The following is a 23073-nucleotide window of genomic DNA, read 5'->3' as shown; positions in this document are numbered from 1 at the left end:
TTAGAGGCAAAGGGGTGGCCCCTGTGAGAAACTCTTTGCAAGCATTTCCGTTGCTTGGCTGTGGCCTACTTGGGGGAAGTAACTGCCTTATTCACTCTCAGGTCCTCAGCACAGCACAGTGCCTGACACAGCAGGTGCTTAATAAATGTGCGGATATATTGGGGTTGGAGAGACCACAAACAAGGCTGCCAGAAGTTGCCAGACAGGTTAAAAGACTGGTTAATTACCCTATGCCAAATGACGTTTATACAAGGTCAAGGGATAAGAGAATAATGAAGGGGAAATTTGGTTACCATGGTGACCCTGTTCTGCCCGAACAAAAGCACTCACAGGATTTCATAAAGACTCCAGGAAAACAAATCACCGCCATGATTTTCTCCTGATTCTAACAACAGCGGTGGTGGAAGAGAAGGAGGAAAAACAGGTGAAGAAAGGGAGGAGGGGGAGAGATAATCGTGTAAAATAAAGTCCTTGGAAATCAACTAAATACATTTTAAAAAGTGCCTCAGATGGAAATTATGTTCCACAGGTAAATTAACACCTTCTCTGTGGTATTAAGTCAAACAGGTGTTTCCAGCATCTGCTCTCGTTCTTTCTTCAACACAGTAATGTCTTGTGACATTTATTTTACAGGAAGGATGACTTTCACTTTCCAGGGTTTTTTTTAAATTTAATAAAAATTTTAGCAGTGAATTTTCACTATTCTGTTTCTTTTTACACTAATACATAATAATTTTTAAAAGTATTTATTCTCTACCTCTGAAACTAATAATATACTATGTTTATTAACTTAAGTAAAACTTGAAAAATAAATATTATTTGAGAGAGAAAGAGTGGGGGGAGGGGCAGAATCTCAAGCAGACTCCCCGCTGAGCATGGAGTCCAACGATGTGGGACTCGATCTTATGACCACGAGATCATGACCTGAGCCAAAATCAAGAGTCGGACGCTTATCCAACTGAGCTACCCAGATGCCACTATGTTAATTTTCTAAGCTTAGTAAGTACTTTAAAATTCTAAAAATATGTTGAGTAAAATGATGGGCCTGGCTCCCTATTCAGATAGATTTATGGGTGGGTTGAAACACGTCTTGATGATGGCACTTGGCAGTCCTAATTAAGGCACTGATCCTGCTGGACGTAGCTCTGAGTAGGTATGACACATGGAGTCATAGCACAGTAATGTGGAATGCTATGGAGTGTTCAGCCCTAACAGATGCCAAATAGTGTTGCCCTGACAGGATGGTTCATTCACTGAGTGGTCTGCAGGAGGCCTGGTATACAAAACCAAATGGCATCAACCACTGCCCTCAAAGAGCTAACAGTCTGTGAGAGAAGAAGAAAACATATAAACAAATTTAATAGCCTAAGACATGCTTTAATGGTGTAGTACTGAAGGGACAAGAGCACAAGGGAGGGAGTGGCCCATTTTACTTGGGTTGGCCAGAGACGGCTTCCAGAAGAGCTTGAGTTTTTCTTTTCTCTCTCTCTCTCTTTTTTAAAACCAGGCTCCAAACCTAGCGTGGAGCCCAACTCGGGGCTTGGACTCACAGCCCCAAGATCAAGCCCAAGCCAAAATCATGAGTGGGACACCCAACCGAGCCACTCACCCAAGAGATTGAGTCTTAAGAGATAGGCTGGAGACCCTCTGGTGGATGAGGGTAGAAAAAGCAGAGGCAAGCAGAAGCCAGATCATTAAAGCCCTGGTCTGAGAAGCAGAAATATTTGGATCTTTTTCTGTGGGCAATGGAGAGCCACTTAAAGATTTAAAGCAAGGTAGTATTTCAAAAGACACAATTTTGTGTGTCAAGATGGAAGATAGATTCAAGGTACCTACTTTTTTTTTTTTTTTTTAAGTATTTACTTATTTGACAGCGAGAGAGGGAACACAAGCAGGGGGAGTGGGGGGAGAAGCAGGCTTCCCGCTGAGCACGGAGCCCAATGTAGGGTTCAATCCCAGGACCCTGGGATCATGACCTGAGCTGAAGGCAGATGCTTAAGGACCCAGCCATCCAGGCGCCCCTGGAAGATAGATTCAAACAGAAGGCATACCTTTGTAGTAAGACAAGACTGGGGGGATCCAACAGAAGACCCTACAGATTGAAGAGGGACTTCAGAGGTGGAGCTATTGCTGATTATACGGAAGAGATAAAGGGAGAGTGACTCACAGATTTGGCCTTGAGTTACTAAGTGGATGGTAAAACAAGAGGAAGACTACTTTCTGAAGGTGAATATGATAAATTCAGCCTAGGACATGCTGAGTTTTAAGTTTCTGTGAACAAGCAGGTTGACATGATAATGAGGGTCAGGAGCTAAGAATTCTAAGCTGGGCATTTGGCTTGAGAGCCTTTTGCATGTATTTGGGGACACCATGAGGTTAAAGTTCTGCAAGTATAAGAGGTCATCTGCTGTATGTGGCTATTTACATTTACCTAAGATTTGATAAAATTAAAAATCTAGTTCCTGGCTCACACCAGCCACATTGCAAGTGCTCAACACCCACATGTGGCTAGAGGCTACCATACTGGACAGCACAGTCCCAGAACATTTCCAGCACTGGACAGTGTTAGCCAGTGGTCCCAGAAATTGAGTTACTGATCAAAGGAGAACAGAGAAAGAATGGCAAGCAGAGGAAGAAGGGTCTTCCGTGGAAACTGGGGAAAAAATAGGTGAAAAAGCCAAGCCCAAAAGCCAAGGTAGGAGAGAAGAAGCAGTAGAAGCCCACAATGGCATTTAATTTTTTCAGTCACAATACTGAGAGAAGCTGCAAGTTACTGGACATCTTCCATAAGCAAAGTATTGTAATAGGTGCTTCCCACACTGTCGACCTAAAATCACACAAGCTTCTGAGCAAACGGAGCCTGATTCCCACTTGCTGCATTTCTCCTCACGACTATTACTGCTAAAATTTAGTTTTGTATCTTTGCCAGTTTTACTAATTGTTTACATGCATTATCATGTATAGATAGGGTAATCACTAACTTCATTTCAAAAGGAATCAAAGAATGCAGTATAATTTTAAAAATATGATCTAAGATAATTTGCATGAAAGAAAAGCTTATCACCCTCAAGTTGAAAACCGACTTAATTATAAGCCAAGTTTTTGCTCAGCGTGTCAGGTGCTGCGCTCATTTCTATTAGGATCAGCTTATTTAAGTTCTTCAGCAATCCTTGGGTAGTTCCTATCATCCTCAAACATCAGATCAGGAAACTAAAAACCACAGGGGTTTAAAATTTTGCTAAAATGTCACAGTGAACAATGGGGAGGGCCTCTACATTCAAACTCAGGTCAGTCTGATTCCAGAGTCGTTGCTTATAACCACTGCCGTCCACATAGTCCAATTAAAAGTTCACTGTACATCCTCAAGACTTACTGTAGACAAACAATGACCTCCATCCTTCTGATGCATAGGGTTTAAAGAAACATGCTGTGCCTTGGGAAAAGCTTCTCCTCCAAAGATGCTCAAGTGGTTTAACACTGCTTTAGTAAAATATAAAACCAGCGTTTGCAGAGGACACAATTGAGTACTTCATTTCATAGTGTGTAGGTTTTTAGGCTGTTTCCATGTCTGTTTTATCCACAAAAGACAGTAAATTCCATGAGTGTAGGTAATGTCTGATAGTTCTTAGAGATCAAAGACTTCAACTGATGGAGTTAGGAGGATGAAATTAGCAACAAAATTCAGATCCACCAAAATATGTTATAGAAATGTGTTGAGAAAGATACAAGTTTCATTTTTACAAGCTATATATTTTTCTTTTAATTATAGTATAATTTTCAGTGATATAGCACTATGTTCTCTGAAGTCATTTAAATTAAGAGCAATATAGTAATATGCTCAAGAAGAACCTTCTCTAAATAAAACAATCTGGGTCCAGAATATCTCCACAACCTTAAATCCATGTATTTAATATAGGACAAAAAATACAGATATAAGATCATTAAACTGAGTTGGCATGTTTCATCAGAGAACACATTAGTACCATAGGTAGGAACCTGGTCCAGACTAAGCCAACTCAATTTTACGACTCTGTATGATTTAAATGACTAAATGATTAGGATTTCACAATTGGCTTTGTGACATACAGTGTCAATATCTCTATAGCTCATACTATGCACAAAAATTAATAGTAATTCATTACATAAATAATTTAAGTTGACAAAAGTCATGACTTCACATTACAGGCTCAGATAAAAATCTAGTCCCTAGATATTATCTGCCTTAAAGATCTTCAATACTACTTGATACCTAGAAAACAAGAAGGGCACTGAGGACAACACACCAGCTTAGTTTACTCAAGTTGTGTAAGCAGAAGAAATGTTAAAAACGACTCCTTAAATATTCTTCTTGGTAAAGTAGTTTACTAATTGTACTGATGAAAAATATTTAAATTTTGAGATCACTAAATGTATTTAAACTGCTGCAAAGGCAAACACAATGGCCACTTTATGCTTCTACGGCCATCTTGTGCAACCAAGGTATTCATAAACAGTTCTCCTCAAAATTAGGAAGACAAACACAATTAAAAAAAACAGGTAAGCCCCCAAAAGTTCCTGAGGGAAAATAATTAACAGTGTCACATGGAGTCTTTAGAACATTATATTTCATAAAAGACAATGATAAAAAAGTACAAACATTTCCATGAGAAGCAAAAAAAAAAAAAAAGAGAGAGTACAAGAAATTACTAGCATTTATTTCAGTGCATTTATGTAGAAGCCTTTCAGATCTAATAAATAAAATAATCTTAAGTATACTTCCTCCTTCTGATAAACACCACTATGGTCATTTTAGATGTCTCAATTGGCATACTTGGAAATACAAGGCAACAAATCTAGAGTACTAACATTCGTCTGAAAAGTACACAGCGAAATATAGCAGATACAAGCAGAGGCCAAATAAAATGACACAAAACCTGCTTTCCCTTGTAGGAAGCCTCCAAAAGAAGGACAGTATTGTACTGGTTATTTTCCCATTTTGTTTTAAAATGGATACCAAGAGTTTGGCTGGAAAAGAAGTCTAGGCAAGTTTATAACACGTAATAATGTATTTGGATAATACTGTAAATAAGTTTTCTTATTGAACACCTTTTCACAAAATACAAACAAATTTAAATGTAGATTTAAAAAAATACTCATGTCTACACTTTTCCCTCTCTTCAACAGGCCATTAATCATTACTTCTCTCTCGAGCTGACAGGCACTACATAACTTCCCCAGTTAGTGCCATAGGGACCTCATGATTGCCCCATGTCCACATATATGTTTCTTGACTTTGAACCTAAGAAATACAACAGGTAAGTTATCAGAGGATGTCTTCATAATTTTAGAAAGGTTTCAACTTGCTTGATTTGATTTGTTCAGAAATACAATACTTTTTCTGTTGGCGTACCATACCTCACACTGCACTTCATACAGAGGTGGCAATCAATACACGTTCCCAAAGAAATCCACCAAACATGACAATAAAAGAAATTTCCATTTGCAATGCATTTGTTAAATTTTATGCAATAGATTTATTTTCATAAAATGAAGATAACTGAGCAAAACTCTCTATCACCCTTCCAGAAACATATAAAAGTCATTCTTTATAGGCAAAAATCAATTTTAGGTATGCACATAAAACCAAAACAAAACAAAGAAGGTAAAAGCAAAAAACAAACTAGTGAGATGATTTTCACAGAATGACATACTGTATTCAAAACTGAAGAGAGCAAAATAACATGTCTCACTCATAAAACAAAAATGGCTGTTAGACTTAATCCAAGAAAATAAGGCAGATACTAGTAGAACTGAGTTCTCCTAAAACTGTAAAATGTATATCAAAATGAGAATTCCAAAATGTGGGCCACTCCACATTAAAAAGCAAAACATATGTTTTACGAGTAAGACTCAGAAACAGCCCTAATTTTCCCCACAGTTAAAATATGTAAGTATTAAAAAAATATTTAAGTATTATTGGGTTAATTATGCTCCTATGCCCCTACTATCTTGTTAGTGATCACAAATGTTAACATTCCCAACCGACTTTCATTTCACCAAATTAAAAAAACTGCATTCGCTCTGAGACCAAAATGAACAGATACACAAATTCAGAACAAATTTTTTTTTTAACTTTTTAGAGTTTGATTTTTTGTGATTTTGAGGACCACTAAAAAAATGGAAGATAAATATTTTGGACATATTGCTAGATAAGTAAATACAGAAAATTCTGTTTGTACCATAAGGGAGAGTGATCAGTTTTTTTCAAAGTATAAGAATTTCAATTATGTTATGATTTGGTTTGTGGTCATTTGTATTACTAATACTGCCATAAAAGATGATATTTCAAAATTAAACTCAAACCTGAGATAAATAACCATATTTCTGTTTTAGGTGAACAATCTACGAGGCAAATATTATTCCAACATCCCTCATAGATAGATTTCTATTGTTCTTCATTGTTTTTGAAGATTGACTTTATGGATACATAATTTTTTTGTTTTAAATTTGTGAAAATATCAAGATATTTTCTATAATCCTTGGTTACCTATAGTTGATAATTTTCAAAATAAGGATGTTGTTTGGTTTTGTCATGAAAACTTCATCCAAATTTAAGATCAAGTAATATACTGGATGTCAGGTAGTGTTCTCAGAGAAGTGTCCTAGAACATCAATCCATTTAAATAACTGATTATATATTTTAATATAATTCTATTAAATCATTTCAGTGAGGCAATTTTAAGAATACCAGGAATCTAATTTCTTAAAAGTGAAAAAAATATATAGTTCTAATAAAACTGGTTGACATTAAAGGTTCCCTTCAAAAACTTGAAATTCTATGAGTCTGAGAATTAAACTTAAAATTTGTTTTTATCTACTAAGCATTTATCTTCATAAAAATAGAACATTTAATTTCTTATCTAATATTATAATTCATTTGTATAAGTACTACTGGGTTTTCCATAGCTCATTCTTTTAAAAAAATTGTTTTGATTTTTTTTTAAATGAAAATTGTTTTTTGGCTCTTCTGAACTAGAAATAATAAAAGTGCTGTTCACTATGACTTAAAAAAAAAAATACAGTGTACAAACACACGCTACCTCAGGAGGATTTTTTGAGGCACAAAATCCCTGACAATTACACCAAAGATACATGAAAGACAGTTAACATAAAGAGGTCCTTTATATCATGTTAACATCACAACGTTTAAGATTTTCTTGGTAATACTCATGCAATGTGCATAAACAATATGGTTGTGATTTAGCAAAATCTGATGGGTTTGCAAGCAAGGAAAAAAACAGGTAATTCTGGTAGGAAGAAAAGTGGTCTAAGTACTTTCTTCTTACCTTTAAAACCCTAGGAAAGTTGTGACTTCTTCCACACAAAAGGCTGAAGGTCTAAAGCTCAAAACTAGTGTAACAGTTTACTGTAGTAGTTGGCTGTCAATTATTGACAGTTCCTTCATTTCACACAAGGGTTAACCTTTGTTTAGTGACATAAATTTGCATTGTTTTCTTCCATGCAAATAAAAAATGTCTATAAAAGTCCGATAAAGGCATAACCAATTACATGCAAAACTGCAACACATCTTCTTTTTCAACAATTTGAACACGTTAATTTACATCACATATATACAAAACATGTTTAAACAGAAATAAAGCATTCTCTTGAATTAAATTATATATTTTAGTATAAAAATTTTCTCTTTGTAGGGAGCTCTCTTAACTTCCAGATTTCAGCAAGGGCCTTGGTATCTGCAGTGCTCGCTGTGGGGGTGTGTCTCAGAGAAGAGGGTGGGTGATGGTCTCTAATCTCACACTGTAAACACTGAGGGCTGCTGGCTCTCCTTCTCACCACAGCAGGGCACCAGGACACACCTACTCACTGACCTCCAGTAAGAGTAGGCTCCTAGTTGATGATCCAGCATTGCAGTCTGTCTTGCCATGAGAGCTGTTTCCTTTAATAGTCTTCAATGGGAGCTAACTCTGGCATGAGGTTTACAGATATATTTGTATACAACCTGTCAACCAGTATTTTTGGCGTATATATTAAATTGTTCAACCCATCGATGTACTGACGCTCTTTTGAATATCTTAGCAATTTATACCTATGGTGTTAGAGAAAAAAATGAAAAATAACAGGAACATGTTCAAAAAGAAAAACTGAAGACAAATATGGTCAGGGTCATTCTTATAATTAAAGCATTTAAAGCTTTTTCAATTTTTACTTTTCATATATAAAGATCTTTTAAACCATTATCTAAATTAGCATTTTTACTAGTTTTAAAAAGCCTCCTGAAAAAATTATTTTGCACACTTACAACTCAGACATCCTTAAGAAATAAAATGTTTATGAAATAATACATCTTATGTTAAGGGAATACTTTTTATATAAATAGTTAACCGGACTCTTTAATATAACATAAATATATACGTATCTCTCCTCGAAACAAGCACAAAAATATTTTACTTCTATAAGAGAAAATAAGATCAACAGAAAATTCCCCGCCGAAGATTTTTTGAGGCTGCAATGTTTTCTAACAAATTTTTCATACATCAAAAAATTCTGAAACCTTTTTATCTGAAGGTGATATTAAACTTACCGTCCTAAAAACTGGACTTCGCCTCGATGGTGATGAGGAATAGACTTGTATTTTCCCAAGTCTCCCTCTGGCCTTGTTACATTGTATCCAGCATAGTGAACTCTACAAAACATGGAAATAAAAATATAAAGGAATAAACTGTGACATAAAAATTGATTACCTGAATTTAACTTGAAATGCAGAAGAATGCTCTCATTAGAGTGGCCAATAATTTCAGAAGGCACTCTTAATGAAGAAAGGCAGAAACACAAAGCAGGATTTAAAAACCTCAAAAATTTTCCATCCCCAAAAATCTTTTCTTGGAATAGCAAAGTGCAATGTAACTAACAGAAAGGGAATTTATACAAATTCTATTATTAAGCAGTTTGTACCTCAACATACCTATTCCAAAGGTCATCATCTTCTCCTCCCCATCCCCAGAAGGCATTAGGAAAACCATTGATCTTTCTAAATTGTTCCACTGTCAGTCCACTTACACCACCAAAAAACTCTTTATATGGAAGACTAAAAAGAAAGCAGAATATAGCATTCTAAAAATAAAATCAAAACAGTTTGCCAACTGAAATCAAGTTTTCAGCCTTACATGTGCCTTGAAAAATATATTCTTATTTTCCATATAAACAATTGTGCAGATTAAATCTTATTCTGGGAAATATAAAGTACACCAAGAAAGAAAACATTTTCACAGTCTAGCAAAATATCTAAATGTGTTAGATAAAACACTTGTGATAAATGAAATTTAATACTCAATATTGTTATTTTGTAAGACTCACAACCCAGTGTTCAAAAATTGGTAAGACTTCCATACCAAAGCAAACTTGATTAAATCCATCAATAGTTGTCAATGCAATGTTAGATGCTGTTAAGCTAATAAAGTATTCTAAGTCTATTGAACTTAATTATAAATGTGTCATTTATTATGTAGATAGACCAGGATAAAAATAAATTAGTAATTACAATTCTAGCATTTAATTTTGAAATGACTAGCAGCCTGTTCCAATAATAATCATACCTGTTTGGTATAATACCATAATACTCACAGATATTTACAAATACATTATTTGTAATGTACTAATATTTAGATAAATGACTTTTTGATTGAGATATAATAGACATATAACACGGTATTCATTTTAGGTGTACAACATGATGATTTCACATACATATATGCTATAAAATGATTACCACAATAAATCTAGTTAATATCCATCACCATACACAGTTATAGAATTCTTTGTTTTCTTGTGATGAGAGCTTTTAAGACCTATTCTCTTAGCAACTTTCAAATATATAGTAGAGTATCATTAACTCTAATCCCCATGCTGGACATTACATCTCCAGGACAAATATAACTTACAACCGAACTTTGTACCTTTTAACCCCCATCAGCCATCCCCCCCTCCACCAGCCCACCACTTCTGGCAACCGCCAATCTGTCCTCTGTATCTATGAGTTTGTCTGTTTTAGATTCCACATATAAGTGAGGTCATACAGTATTTGTCTCTCTTGGAGAAATGACTACTACATTTTCAAATTTGGATTTAGTTTCCTTACCTTTCCCTAACTCATAAACCAAGAAACTTTGCAAACTAAGTTGTTTGTTTAGATACAGATTGGTTTTCTGATCTCAAGGGAGCACCCCTAGACTTAGTTCTGAGTAAATTCCTGTGGCCCCAACTGTACTAATGGGAAGTGGTACAGCAGGGCCCCTGCAGAGGTCAGGTCAATGTGGGGTCCAGCAGGGAAAATCTGACCATGCGCAGCATCTAGAAACCGAGCTAAGGGAAATCCGGCTGGGACTATAGCAAAGCTGCCTCAGAGAAGGGGAGAGAGCAGATCTCATTGTTTTTGTGGGAGGACTGTCATCTCATCTCATTCCCTGTGGGAAGAAGTGCTGGGTGCCCACGGAGATCCGGTGTGGGATAAGCAGCTCCTGCATGGACTCAACGGGTGAGGAAGAAAGCAGTCTTAGCCCCAATGGCTACAGGCGCCCAAGGACAACCACAGTGTCCCAGGAGACGGCACGAGGTTTACATCTGGGAAGTAACGGTCCTGCTTATATCACCCTGGGGGTCGGCAGGGCTGACAAGTATCCGTGGCACTTGTCATGGCAGGGGTTTCCCATGCCAGTTAGATTATTCTTCCCCGGGCTAGTGGTTTGGGAGAAACCCGAGATCAATAGATAGGTAGATATGGATAAGTGTGTGTGTGTTTTCATTAACATGTATAAATCGGTAATTAATTAATTAATAATTTATTTAATTTATTTATTAATAAATTGATTCCATTTATTGTTCTGTTTAAGTGCAAACAATCGACTGTACTATATCCAATATGAAGAAAAACTAGGTAAAAGGAAGACATAATAAATAAAGAAGAAAGAGAGAGAGAAAAAAAAGTATTCTTTTCCAGTTCTAGTGCTGATTCACCTGGTCATGTCCTTAACACTTTTTGCCTCCCTCTACTCTGTGGGTCGGGCAGCAGGTGTAATTGTGAAGTAAGGAACATCTCCTCTGCTCCAGGCTTACAACTGAACTTTCTGTTCTGCTCTGTCTTCTCTCCACTTCCATCAACCAATGAAAACTGTGATGACTTGCATGCTTCAATGTCAACTTAAGTTACTGTCACAGCTCCACTGACTGTTTACATTTCAAGGAATGTGCAGTCAGAGAGCAAGAAAGGTCTGCCTCTTATTAATAAAGGCAAGACAAGAACTTATAACTTAGAAAGAAGACACACTACAGAGAAAGGGCCTTCTCCGCACCATAACAAGTCACTGGAGAATGGGAAGCAGAAAGGAGCCACCACGGGGGTTGTGTGGGTGGCTCAGTCAGTTAAGCGTCTGCCTTCGGCTCAGGTCATGATCCCAGGGTCCAGGGATCAAGGCGCTCATTGTGCTCCTTGCTCGGCCGGGAGGCTGCTCCTCCATCTCCTCCCCACTCGTGTTCCCTGTTTGCACTCTCTGTCACTATCTCTGTCTCTCCCAAAGGAATAAATAAAATCTGAAAAAAAAAAAAAAAGAAAGAAAGAAAGAAAGAAAAAGGAGGGAGCCACCGTGTGCTCCGTGCACCTACGCAGAGCAGGCCCAGGGTGTGTGACTCTACGACTCCAACCATCAAGAAAACCAACATGCAGGGATAGAAGGAACGAACCAAGTCCTATCACTGGTACGTGGGGAACCCGAAGTTAAACCTACTTTTGCCTGACATAGAGCCCAGGTTTTCTTTCCCATTTACCCACATGCACACCTGTGTGAGGAAGCGCCTCGATGGCGGGCGAGGGACTATCCCCGGCTCCCTGTGAAGACCAAGTGGAGTGAAAGATCCTCTCAGGCTTTTGAGCCCTCAGATCCAGGCACATTGAGAGAGCTACCCCTTCAATGACACGATTTTTAAGTATATGGTCTGCTCTCAAGAGTAAGGCTTATTACTCACATATACATGTATTTATCCAGCTTCGCTGCAAAATGACGTGGCATTTCTCCACAGCCGTAATAGTTTCGGTCATTCTCGGGGAGATGATCCACATCATGGAAGATGACGCAGTCCCAGACACTGTCTTTCATGGCCTCTTTGAAGCCCACATTGAAGAGCATTGCACGGTTAAAAGGCTGTGTGCCAGTCTTCACAAAGGAAAACAGAAACGTAGTCAGGCTTTGTCATCGGACTTTGCTCTATGGTTTTCTAACTTGTTGAATCATGGTCAAATAATAAGAGTAAATACATCCAAATCAACTAGATAAAACAAGAAAACATGTCAGGATCTTCAAATATGCTGTTTAGATTTACTTAATACATTCTTTTGTACTTTGGTTACATATAAGAAAACACTGTCATCTAGTGCATTTACGGGTTGTTTCCATTTTACTTCAAATACATCAGAATACAGATCACTTAGGACTGAGAGAAAAAAATAAAACCATTGAAAATAATATAGGTTGTGGGGTGCCTGGGTGCCTCAGTCATTAAGCATCTGCCTTCGGCTCAGGTCATGATCCCGGGGTCCTGGGATCGAGCCCCACATTGGGCTCCCTGCTCATCGGGGAGCCTGCTTCTCCCTCTCCCACTCCCCCTGCTTCTGTTCCCTTTCTTGCTGTGTCTCTGTCAAATAAATAAATAAAATCTTTAAAAAAATAATAATATAGGTTGTATTTTTTAAGGAAGCTTTCCATATGCATCAAGGCTAAGAGAAGCATGAAGTTAACTGGGACAGGACAAACAGTAAGCCTCTGCTTACGGAACAAGGCCAGTGAGAGCTAATTCTGTACTGTTAATTCTTACAATAAAGACACGAACATTTTGAGAGACATAAAGAAGTGAAACTTACGACACAAAACCCAACTTCCTTTATTACAACCATTTACCTTTATTACAACCATTTACCTTTATTATTAAGAAAAGTCTATTAAAGTGCATGGGCAACAAACACTTCCTATTTTTATTATTCTTGCTTATGATACAAACCAAGAACACTTTAAGGGACAAGAAGATGGGAACTTATTATACAGAACCCAACTTCCTACAGAATATTCACTTCCCTTTATTTATGAGGGAAATTATATGGAGGTGCACCGGCAATTAAATTGCTTCATTCTGTATCTGAAGGAAATTAAACAGCAATTACCCACGCCTTAGCAATATTTCTCAAAATCATTTCCAAACTAGAAAACAAAATAAGATGATGACAGAAGCCAATGAAGATACACAGCACAGTCATCACCAGAGGGCTGCCGCCAGAGGGAGAAACTAATTTCCAGTCCCAAGCCCTGCACAACTTTACTTTACTTTTACTTTTCACAGCTTCTTTTTTCACCATTGAAAAGGAGAATAAAAAGGAAAGGGAGTTAAGTTAAATTACAGTGTCACTACTGGCACATCAACATCAGTGTGAACAAATTCCTTTAAGGTTTTAAAAAATTGGTTTTATTAAGTGTGGACATAATACTTTTTGGCTTATAATCAAAATAAGATGTCTATGTCTAACCTATCTTCACCTTCCAAAAGCAGAGCATTTCACCTCCTCTAGTGGTTTATTCCGGCATGCCTCTCCATATTGCAAGGTGATGAGAGTTCTGACATTTCCTGGCTTCATTAATGTTAGCCATTGTCTACGGACTTCCTACCATGGCCACTGAGGATTCACACCACCATACTCACTGCCCCTCCATCCATTTTCCCAATAGAGTTATATCATAATTTACATCATTAGGATTGCATAAATATTTCCTGAGTGCAGGAGCACCTGAGTGGCTTGACTGGTTGGGCATCTGCCTTTGGCTCAGGTCATGATCTCAGGGTCCTGGGATTGAACCCCACATCAGGCTCTCCACTCAACAGGGAGTCTGCTTCTCATTCTCCCTCTCCCTTTGTGTTCTCGCTCTATCTCAAATAAATTACACACACACACACACACACTTCTTGAGTGCCAAGTGAAATATGATGCTGTTTTTTTAAACTGGGATTAATGACCAGCTTCTGTTTCCTTAGTTTTCTATTATTACTCTATACAAAAGCCCCAACAGATGAACATTTTACGTATTAATAATTGATGTAATTCGAGCACATCAAGTCATCTATCAACTCCTTTTCCATCTACTCAAGCCCAAAGCCAATTCCCACTGCCCTGGATTCTTGCTCCAGTCTGGAGAGGTCTAACCATGAGCACCTCTCATCCTAGGACCTTCTTCATTCCCTGGCATCACCCCTGTCCCTGACTTGGCTTTCTCCATTTGTTAAGGCACATCCCTCAGCAGCTTCCTAAGTAAGGGTCCATGAAAAAAAAAATCTATCTATCTCTCTATCATCAGTCTACCTCACAACTGATCGACATTTTGGCTGGGTAAAAATTTCTAGGCTAAAAATCACATTCTCTAGAATTATTATTTTCTTAATTTTATTTATTTATTTGTCAGAGAGAGAGAGAGAGAGTACAAAGCAGGGGGAGCAGCAGGCAGAGGCAGAGAGAGAAGCAGGCTCCCTGCTGAGCAAGGAACCAGAGCTGGGACTCAGGTCCCTGGGATCATAACCCGAGCAGAAGGCAGGCACTTAACCCACACTGAGCCACCCAGGTGCTCCTCCGCTAGGATTATAAAGGCCTGGATCCACAATCTTCTAGCTATCAGCATTACTGAGAAGTTTCCTATGATCCTGATATATAATCACTGGAAATTCTACAGAATTTCTTCTTGATATCTTCTCTTTTTAATTCGTATTCTACAATTTCAAAATAACATGCTTCACAGTGGATCTAGATTTTATTCACGTGTACCTGTGAGTTCCTTCAATCTGAAGACATGCCTTTCCTTCTGGGAAACTTTCTTATATTATTGCTTTGGACTTTTCCCCCCTACTCCCTCCCTAGTTTTTTTGTGCTCTGCTTTTCCAGAACTTGGATTAGTGAGTCTACTGCTAATTGTGAGCAGGGAACTGGGACACAACCACACAGATGCCTTCTCTCTGCTCCATGACATCTCGGCCTGGCCTGGAAGATCCGCTTCCGGAGTGGGGGGCGGGGGGGGGGGTGGGAGCTCCCTCACACAGCCAGCAAGATGATGCTGCCAAGTTGGTTTCCCCTCCCCAGGGCTGCCCGAGTGTCCTCGTGACCTGGCAGCTGGCTTCCCTGACAGTGAGGGATCCAAGAGACCAAGGCAGAAGCAGCCAGGTCTTTCTGACCCGCCCTCAGAAGTCACACACTGCCGCTCCTGCAGTCTGGCCGCCCAGGAAAGTCAGCCCATACTCGTTGTGGGAAGAGACGACACAGGGGTCTGGCTGCACAGAGGCAAAAACCCTTGCGGGCCATCTGGGTGGTGGTTACCCCATGACACACTGGTGCTGACTGAGAGTCTTAATTTCTTATGTCTTGTTCTATTTTTTTTTCTTTTTTCTTTTTTTTTTTTACGTCTTGTTCTATTTTAGGAGTTATTTTCTTAAGTTTATCTTCCAGCCATTGTACTCAGTTTTGTTTAGTTCAGGCATTTTCGTTTACAATAACATCCTTATTCTGACTACTCTTCCTTTATGACGCCCTATTTTTGCAGATTCATGATCTTTTCTCTCTGTGGATATTGATTATGAGCTTTTGTTGTTCTTTTAAGATTTTCTCTGTTTCCTTCATTGTCTCTATTCTCTACACTCCTTCTCTTGGATTGGTTTTATCCCCTCTTGTGCAAGCTTTCTTCAAGATCTGAGTAGCCTTGGCATTCGTGCTTGAGAGTCAGTCTCTAAAAAGCTGGGGAGAGTCTCCACGAAGCTATGAGAGCTCCGTGGCATCCCACTCTTGACTCAAACACATACACCACACATGCACATACACCACACCTGTGCATAAGCAAATCCTTAAACCAAACTAAAATATAAAACCAAAAGCCCCATTCCTCTCCCATGCCCTACATGTTGACAGCCCAGAAAATGGCAACACCCTTGTTCAAGACACTGATGCCAGCACTGCGGACAGTTCTCCATCACTCACAACACACATCTGATTCATCAGCAATAATATTACTTTTCAACCTGACAGAGTCAGCTAAACCCCACCACAGCTCACCTACCCCTCGGCCACCGCGGCAGCGCAAGCCCATGTCTCCTCCTGCCGGACTTCTGCAAAGCGCCACAGCTGCCCTCGTCTCCGCTCCTGCCCCACTCTGTCTGCTCTCACCACAGTCATCTTTTCAAAGCCTCAGTTAGATCATGTCACTGCTCTACTGAAAACCCTCCAGTGTCTTCCAGCCTCACTGGTGATAATCCATGTCCCCACCCTGGCTTGTCCGCCCTCCATTATTGCTTCTCACGCCCTCTTGGACTTCCTCCCTAACACCGTCCCCCACCCAGCGCTCCAGCACTGGACAGACACACTGGCCTGGAATCCACATCCCATCACATGACTCAAGGCTGCCCCAACTTCACCTCCCCCAAGAGGCCTTCCCAGAACAGTCTGTATAAAAGAGCACATCTCCCTACCTTTACTGCTCTCTCTGCCCTTTCAGCCCCGAGCCCCTCCTGACATATCACAAGTTATGTCCTGTCCATCTCTCCTCATCAGAACAAGGGCCTTGCCTTGTTGAGCTCACTGCTGTAACCCCATTGTTGAATGAAGGAAAGGGCTTCATGGAACTGATAAAGTGATGAGCTGGATCTTCCTTTGGAAATTTCTAAATATTAGATGAGGCATCTTTCCCTTGGGGCTAATCTGTTTCTCTAACAAAGATACTAGTCATGCCGTGCCTCTGTTGGAGGGGTTGGGGGGATTCGTACCTAACTGCTGGCTTCAAAAAACCAGACAGAGAAAGGCCTGAGGGGTCCCTAGAGCTGGCATGCAAACTTGCTTAGCCCCTCTGCTCCAAACCCCCCCACGCTGAGCTGGGCCAGCACAGTCAGGACTTTCTCCGGTGTGGTTTCTCCAGAGGACAAACTTAAACTTTGATTTTTTACAAGACACAATGGAGTAATCACTTGGCAGCATAAGCAAAGATGGGGAACTGGGAATTTGATTGTTTTGCAATCAAACTTTTAAACAACCCTGTTACTTTAGCCCTGTAATTCAGTCTACCTGTGACATCTTTCAACTGCCGGGATCTGCGGGACTTTGTCCAGCAAACTGACTCAACACTTGTCACCATCACCCTCCACAAGCATGTGGGTTTGAACATCCTCTGCTCTATTACAGGAGCTGTGAGTGCCCCATCTGCTTCCTGACGTCCAGAAATGTGTTGAAATCTCTCAACGACCGACTCTTTTGTCCTTCTGGTTTAAAACTTTTTTTTTAAGTTTTTTTCTTTCACTCTCATTTTAGGAGTTTGAAAAAGAGAAGTGGTAAATGTGTGTTCACTGTTCCCTATTTCACTAGGACTTCTAAGCTGTTCTTCAAGTGCTTGGCTCTTCTGGGCTCCAGTCCAGCAGAAGAATCACTCTTCTTTTTCATATGTGGTAAAAACGTTACTACCTCAAAACCACCCACCATCAGATACATGGGCTGAATTAATACTGATCAAGGCTGAGATTTAGACTTAAATGATTTATAAAATATGGATCTTAGCTGGTTTGTAAAGGTTGCTTTTTCACCTACACAAAATAATTCAGTGGTGCTGGACTCTCAGAAGAATATGCCTTTAAAAGCACAAACACAGTGCCCTCTTCCATAGCTCAGCTGGTAGAGCGGAGGACTGTAAAAACACAGACCCAGACATCTCACCTCCCTACACATTAGGAGACTGAAGTTTCAAAAAAGGAAACTAGCAGTTGGTAAAACTGACCTAGAGGTTTTTTAACTATGGCTATCATGAAAGAAGTTAAAAGTTTTGATTTGTTATCAGATAATAAAAAAATCCATTTTCATAGTATAGGTTGTCACATTAGAAAGTACACACACACTATATGCATCACTGCATGGGAACAAATCGCCTTAAAAAGGTGATTTACATACAGAGAAGTGTAAGTTATAATAAACATCAAGTATTTCCAGGGGAGGAAATACGGCAAAAAGCTAAGAGGAGATCTAGAATAAGCCACAAAGGAGCTGGGAAAACATATTATATATAATAATCTTAGGAACAAAATTTGAATATGTTTCAAAAAGAAAACACAACAAAGGAGCCTCTAATAATATAAGCTAGGTCACTTTCTGTCTACTGATAAGTAAGGAAATCCATTTTTAGTCAGGTTTAGTGTGAGTAAAAAGAAGGAATATCAGGATAAAATGAGGTTATCAAGGTCAAAACCAAAAGTACCCAAATTACAATATATTTGAAACACAAATGAAATGCACCTTTTTAGAAATGCTACCTAGAAATCACTGATAAAATTCAGCAAGTGCCTAGGGCTTGGGAGCTGGGGATGGGGAAAGATGAGGGAAGAAATCCAAGACAATACTTTAAGTATAAAACTAGGTAATGACAGAGGTGGAAAAAACTAAAAGTATGGTAACTATCCTGAAAGCGTTCAAATAAGACTGAAAGAAATTGTAATGTATGGAATACTGAGATATGAAAAATATTTATAGAAAAAAATTAGCTGATAATATGAAGACTAATTTTAAAAAAGTTTCTGGTGAGTGCTGTGAAGTGTATAAACCTGGCGATTCACAGACCTGTACCCCTGGGGCTAAAAATACATTATATGTTTATAAAAAAATTAAAAAATTTTTTCCAAGTTTCATTTTAATAGGTAAGACATGATGATTAAAAACAAAAGGAGCACATCAACTGATAAATGGATTAACAAATGTGGCATATGTAACATACTCAATCCCAAATAAGAATTTACCCAAATATGAAACCAAAGATTCACTCTAAGCTAAACATTTTTAAATCCCACCATATCTAAGAATTTATTAAGTTCCAGTACACTTAGGTACCATTTTGAAAAATATTCTCACCTAGGACACTGTGTGGCTCAGTCGATTAAGTGTCCAATTCCTGATTTCAGCTCAGGTCATGATCTCAGGGTTGTGAGATCAAGCTCCACATCGGGCTCTGCACTGAGCATGGAGCCCATTTGAGAGTCTTTCTCTCCCGCTCTCTCTCCCCCTCCCCCACCACTTACACACATGCTCTCTCTAAAAAAAACATAAAATAAAATTTTAAAAAAATTTTTAAAAATTGAAAGAAAAGAATAACATTCTCACCTGTTCAATGACATAAAAGGCAAATTCCAGCCTCTGCTTCTGGAGCATTGGAATCAGATGCAAGAAAAAAATCGGAAGATGTTCATGGCGATTACGGAAAGGAATGAGAACTGCCACCTTTAAAAACAAAATAGTCACATATATAAATAAATAGAACAGCAAGCCCTGGAGGTAAAGATAAAAACTGATCCTTAAAAAAATTTCTGAAGGTTTTAAAGTCCTACCTTTATGGATTTTCTCACCAGAGATCCAACAGTGAGAAAACACAGACATGGCCCTTGCCTTTGTGCCACTTAGGGTCTTGTGAACCTGGGGAGGTATAAGTGGGCTCTGAGGGCCACTCCTTAGACTGCCTCTTTATTCTACCACCACCATGGGAAATCGTGGAAAGATTCGTTAAAAGTGATAAAATCCCATTTGGGGATGGCAGACACTACCATGGAGAGTAGACTGGAAAAAGCCCAAAATATATTCAGGTTTCTGGTTAGGACATTAATGCAATTAGTCAACACAAGAGGCAATGGTAGCTAGAACTGAGGGTAGAGTGGAGGAGAGGAGAGGTACATGAATTTTGAAACATTTAAGAAGTAACTTAGGACTGGTTTATGGATGGGATAGAAGGAGTTAGGGGAAGGGATGTGTCAAGAGTAACTTCTAGGTTTTAAAGTAGGTCATAAATAATAAATTCATGGTTTTTGAACTGAAATTAAAAGAGATCCCAATTGAATATCTACTATCCTACACACGACTTACCTGGCCTAGAGTTATTTTGAGAAATATAAGGGATATATAATAGAAGTATCATAATTATATTAATATCTTTCAATTAATCAAAATGCACAACTGAATTTTTGATACATGTTATATTTATTTCAGTGATAGGATAATACTGAGTTTAAAGTGAAGCTTAACAAAAAAAGAAATGTAAACAGCAGAAAAGAGAGAAATTTATCTTTTTTAAACAGCCAAAAAAATGTGTTTCTTACATAATCTAAAGGACAAAAGAAAAAAACATATATATGGAAATTAAATGGTTTCTCAGTAAATCAATGTTTCTTCTAATAGGGAAAAAATGTATTGGGACTCTGAAAATCAAGGCTAAAAAACAACATATACATAAAATGTGTTCATATAAAATAAGAATAAATGAATATTATCAATCATCACTTATTCAAATCCCCTATTTCCTGGATCCAAACTTTGTCATACAAGCTAAGTTGCCCTACAATTTAGATTTTGCTCTTGAAAAACTCAAATGTTTTCTAAACATTAGTTTTCTTTTAAAAAGCCCAAAAAGGTAGTTTAGCGAAACTAAGAACATCTAAACTAGAAATACCACCACTAATGTTCTCTTAATGCAGGAAGGCACGATGACCGCTAAAATGCTGCTGTCTTCATGTTCACACTGTCTTATATTTGGTATGTGGTAGGAGCTCAAGAGGCTCTTGTGCCTCTGCCAGCCCCACTTTGGATCCCATTCCTATTTGGCTTTCTCATAAGGCACCTCTTGAACTGAGGGCCACAAGGCTGCTGGAGCAAACCTACCCCACATCTAAGAGTCCCTTCGATCACCGCCCACTCCGTGACTGGGGACCTGCTGGTGGGAGTCACTGTCCACTGCTGGTGCAGCCACACTGTTCCCAAATCAGTACAACTCCCAAAGCTAGTAGGGACCCCTAGGTTCACTCTTAGGAGAGTGAACTGCTACGAAAAGTCAAAGGAGAGGAAGGAGTCAGATGGCAAGAAAGACCCCTACCACTGGCCTTATCTGAAGTGAACAGCGTGAGAACTTCTGCAGAAATAAGCATCAAGCTTGCCCTTCCTCATTCTGAATTTGGCCACAAATTAGCTGCCTAGGACATAATATAAATGGGCTATAAAAGCAGGTAAGGAGAATTATGGATATTTAAGGAAAGAAGCTATTAAATGGCTGCTGAGTCTATGTTAATTAAATGCAATTACACTGAGTGATGAGTTGAACATCTAAGAATAAACAAAGTCATAGTCCCTAATACAGTCGTTTGTTCAATGAAGGATTTAAAATATCAAGAGCTGTTTTTCTTTCTTAATCTTATAAAGAAACTGAGAATATGGGAAATGAAATAACCAATGTCTTGGCAAATTCAAAATAAGCTAAACTGTTCTCTTAATAGCAAATAAATGTCCATTTTTTAATGAAACAGCTATCAAATATTTTGAATATTTTGCCTAAAGTAAAGTTTTTATTAAAACAAAGCTAAATGATATCTTAGAAATTCTTTTGGCATGTCCCTTCTTGTGGCTGTGGAATGACATTCTCAAAAAGTTTACAATTTATTGCCTAGAAAACGAAGATCTCAGTGTTCTGCAATAATCTATTTCAAGGTTTAATAACCTCTGTTTCAGGGCATTTTTGGCGGGTACCCTAAGTTGCTGTTTGAGCTACTCTCCTGTTGATGCATTTCCAGTGGAGACACAAAACATCTGGTCATTACCTTCTGCAAAATAACACTTCATCTTCATGAATCTCTCCGCACCACCTCTTATTCAAGCAAAATTATCCCATTCAGTTGGCACTCACTTTAAACTACTAATCTTACTGAATTTATGCACCTATTTTTCTCGCTTATTTTCTCTTATTCTGAGCATGAGAAGATCAGCAAGAAAAGTGTTTACTACATGCTATTTCCCACCAAGTATGTGTCCTACTTTCAAACTTCGAGCACACCAGCAGCTATGGTGTCCCTGGGTGACCCGGCTCCACGCTTGCCTCCAGCGAGGGCTCACTAGTCTCCCACTGCCTAGGATGGAACACAGCAGAAGCCTCTGAGCTCTCATTCTCCGCAGTGTTCCAGCTCCCTCTTTCTCAGCCTTCCCACCTCCAGTGTCTACAGGAGCTTCTCAAACAGGAGGCACTTGATAAAAAAGGTTCTTGTCCCTTCCCACCAAGAGCATCAGAATGTCTGAGCACTATGTTCAAGAATCATCATTTTTACCTGGGTGCTTCTTCTGCACAGGTGGCTGGGACTCATCTCTGAGCCATCAAAGACGAGAAACAGAACCCCGTGACTCTGAACAGAAACATGCAGCGGGCACTGCCTGGTACTTTCAGCCTTTAGGTTTTAGTCAGAAGTGGCTCAGACCTCCCATTGACCCCCAAATGGAAAGGCAAAGCCACAGGTGAACACTTTACTTTTAATGTTCGGAAAAGCATCGCCATCTTCGCCTTCTACACACCCCCCTTCAAAATAAGCTTGCCTTCCTCCACAAGGCCTCCAACATGTGCTGAATTTTCCACTTGAACCTCCAGTGTTCAACAACACCTGAGAATTGCTGAAATCATTTGATTTGGAAGATCTCAGTTCCAATGAATAGGCCATCAATGAACTTAGTTGTTTTTTTTTTTTTTAAAGAAAAAAACCTCAAATATTAAGAATCATGTTGGTAGCCCATGTGTAACATAAATCTAGTAATTCTTTTTCTCCCTCTCAGCTCTGTTCTAAGATTGGAATGGGACGTTAGGAAAGTGTGAACAAGTCGGGGGCAGAGAGAGGACAAGGAGAGTCCTTACTTAATTAGTTAAATATGGCAAATTCAAGTCACCTCTGAATGATGTCCAGATTTCGTCTCTTACCTTTAGCTGCATAGCTCAGAACTAGAAACTTTTCTGAGAAGGCCTTGTATCAAGTTGAAATAAGAGCAGCCATTACCATACAGTTCCTTAATAAAATAAGCTTATTTTTAGATCCTTGAATTAGCTTACTCCTAGGAACTCCACTTCCAATATTGTTACCTAGTCACTCACAAGGAGCTTACTGTCTACTAAAATCTTTAAAACAGGAACTACTTCTGTGTGTGATAGACCTTTCTCCCAGAAAATGAGAAGAAAACAAACT

General features: G+C 38.8%; 1 protein-coding gene across 7 annotated transcripts in view; it reads right to left on the bottom strand.

Moving 5' to 3' along the window:
* Window positions 1-4587: 4587 nt before the first annotated feature.
* The window catches only part of B4GALT6 (beta-1,4-galactosyltransferase 6), a 67310-nt gene continuing 48824 nt past the window's right edge, over window positions 4588-23073 (bottom strand). For 6 of the 7 annotated variants that reach the window (XM_080822017.1, XM_080822018.1, XM_080822020.1 and 3 more), the window contains 5 exons: window positions 19199-19315; window positions 12016-12203; window positions 8963-9085; window positions 8582-8683; window positions 4588-8086 (listed from right to left, as the gene is read on the bottom strand). In XM_080822017.1, the coding sequence (XP_080678143.1) occupies window positions 7939-8086; window positions 8582-8683; window positions 8963-9085; window positions 12016-12203; window positions 19199-19315 (678 nt within the window). In that variant the 3' untranslated portion in view covers window positions 4588-7938. The remainder of the gene's footprint in view (window positions 8087-8581; window positions 8684-8962; window positions 9086-12015; window positions 12204-19198; window positions 19316-23073) is intronic. The other variant, XR_013967870.1, reaches the window with a different exon arrangement.

Source organism: Martes martes (assembly GCF_963455335.1).
Source record: "Martes martes genome assembly, chromosome: 13".
NCBI lineage: Eukaryota > Metazoa > Chordata > Mammalia > Carnivora > Mustelidae > Martes > Martes martes.
This window is presented reverse-complemented; position numbering and strand designations above follow the sequence as displayed.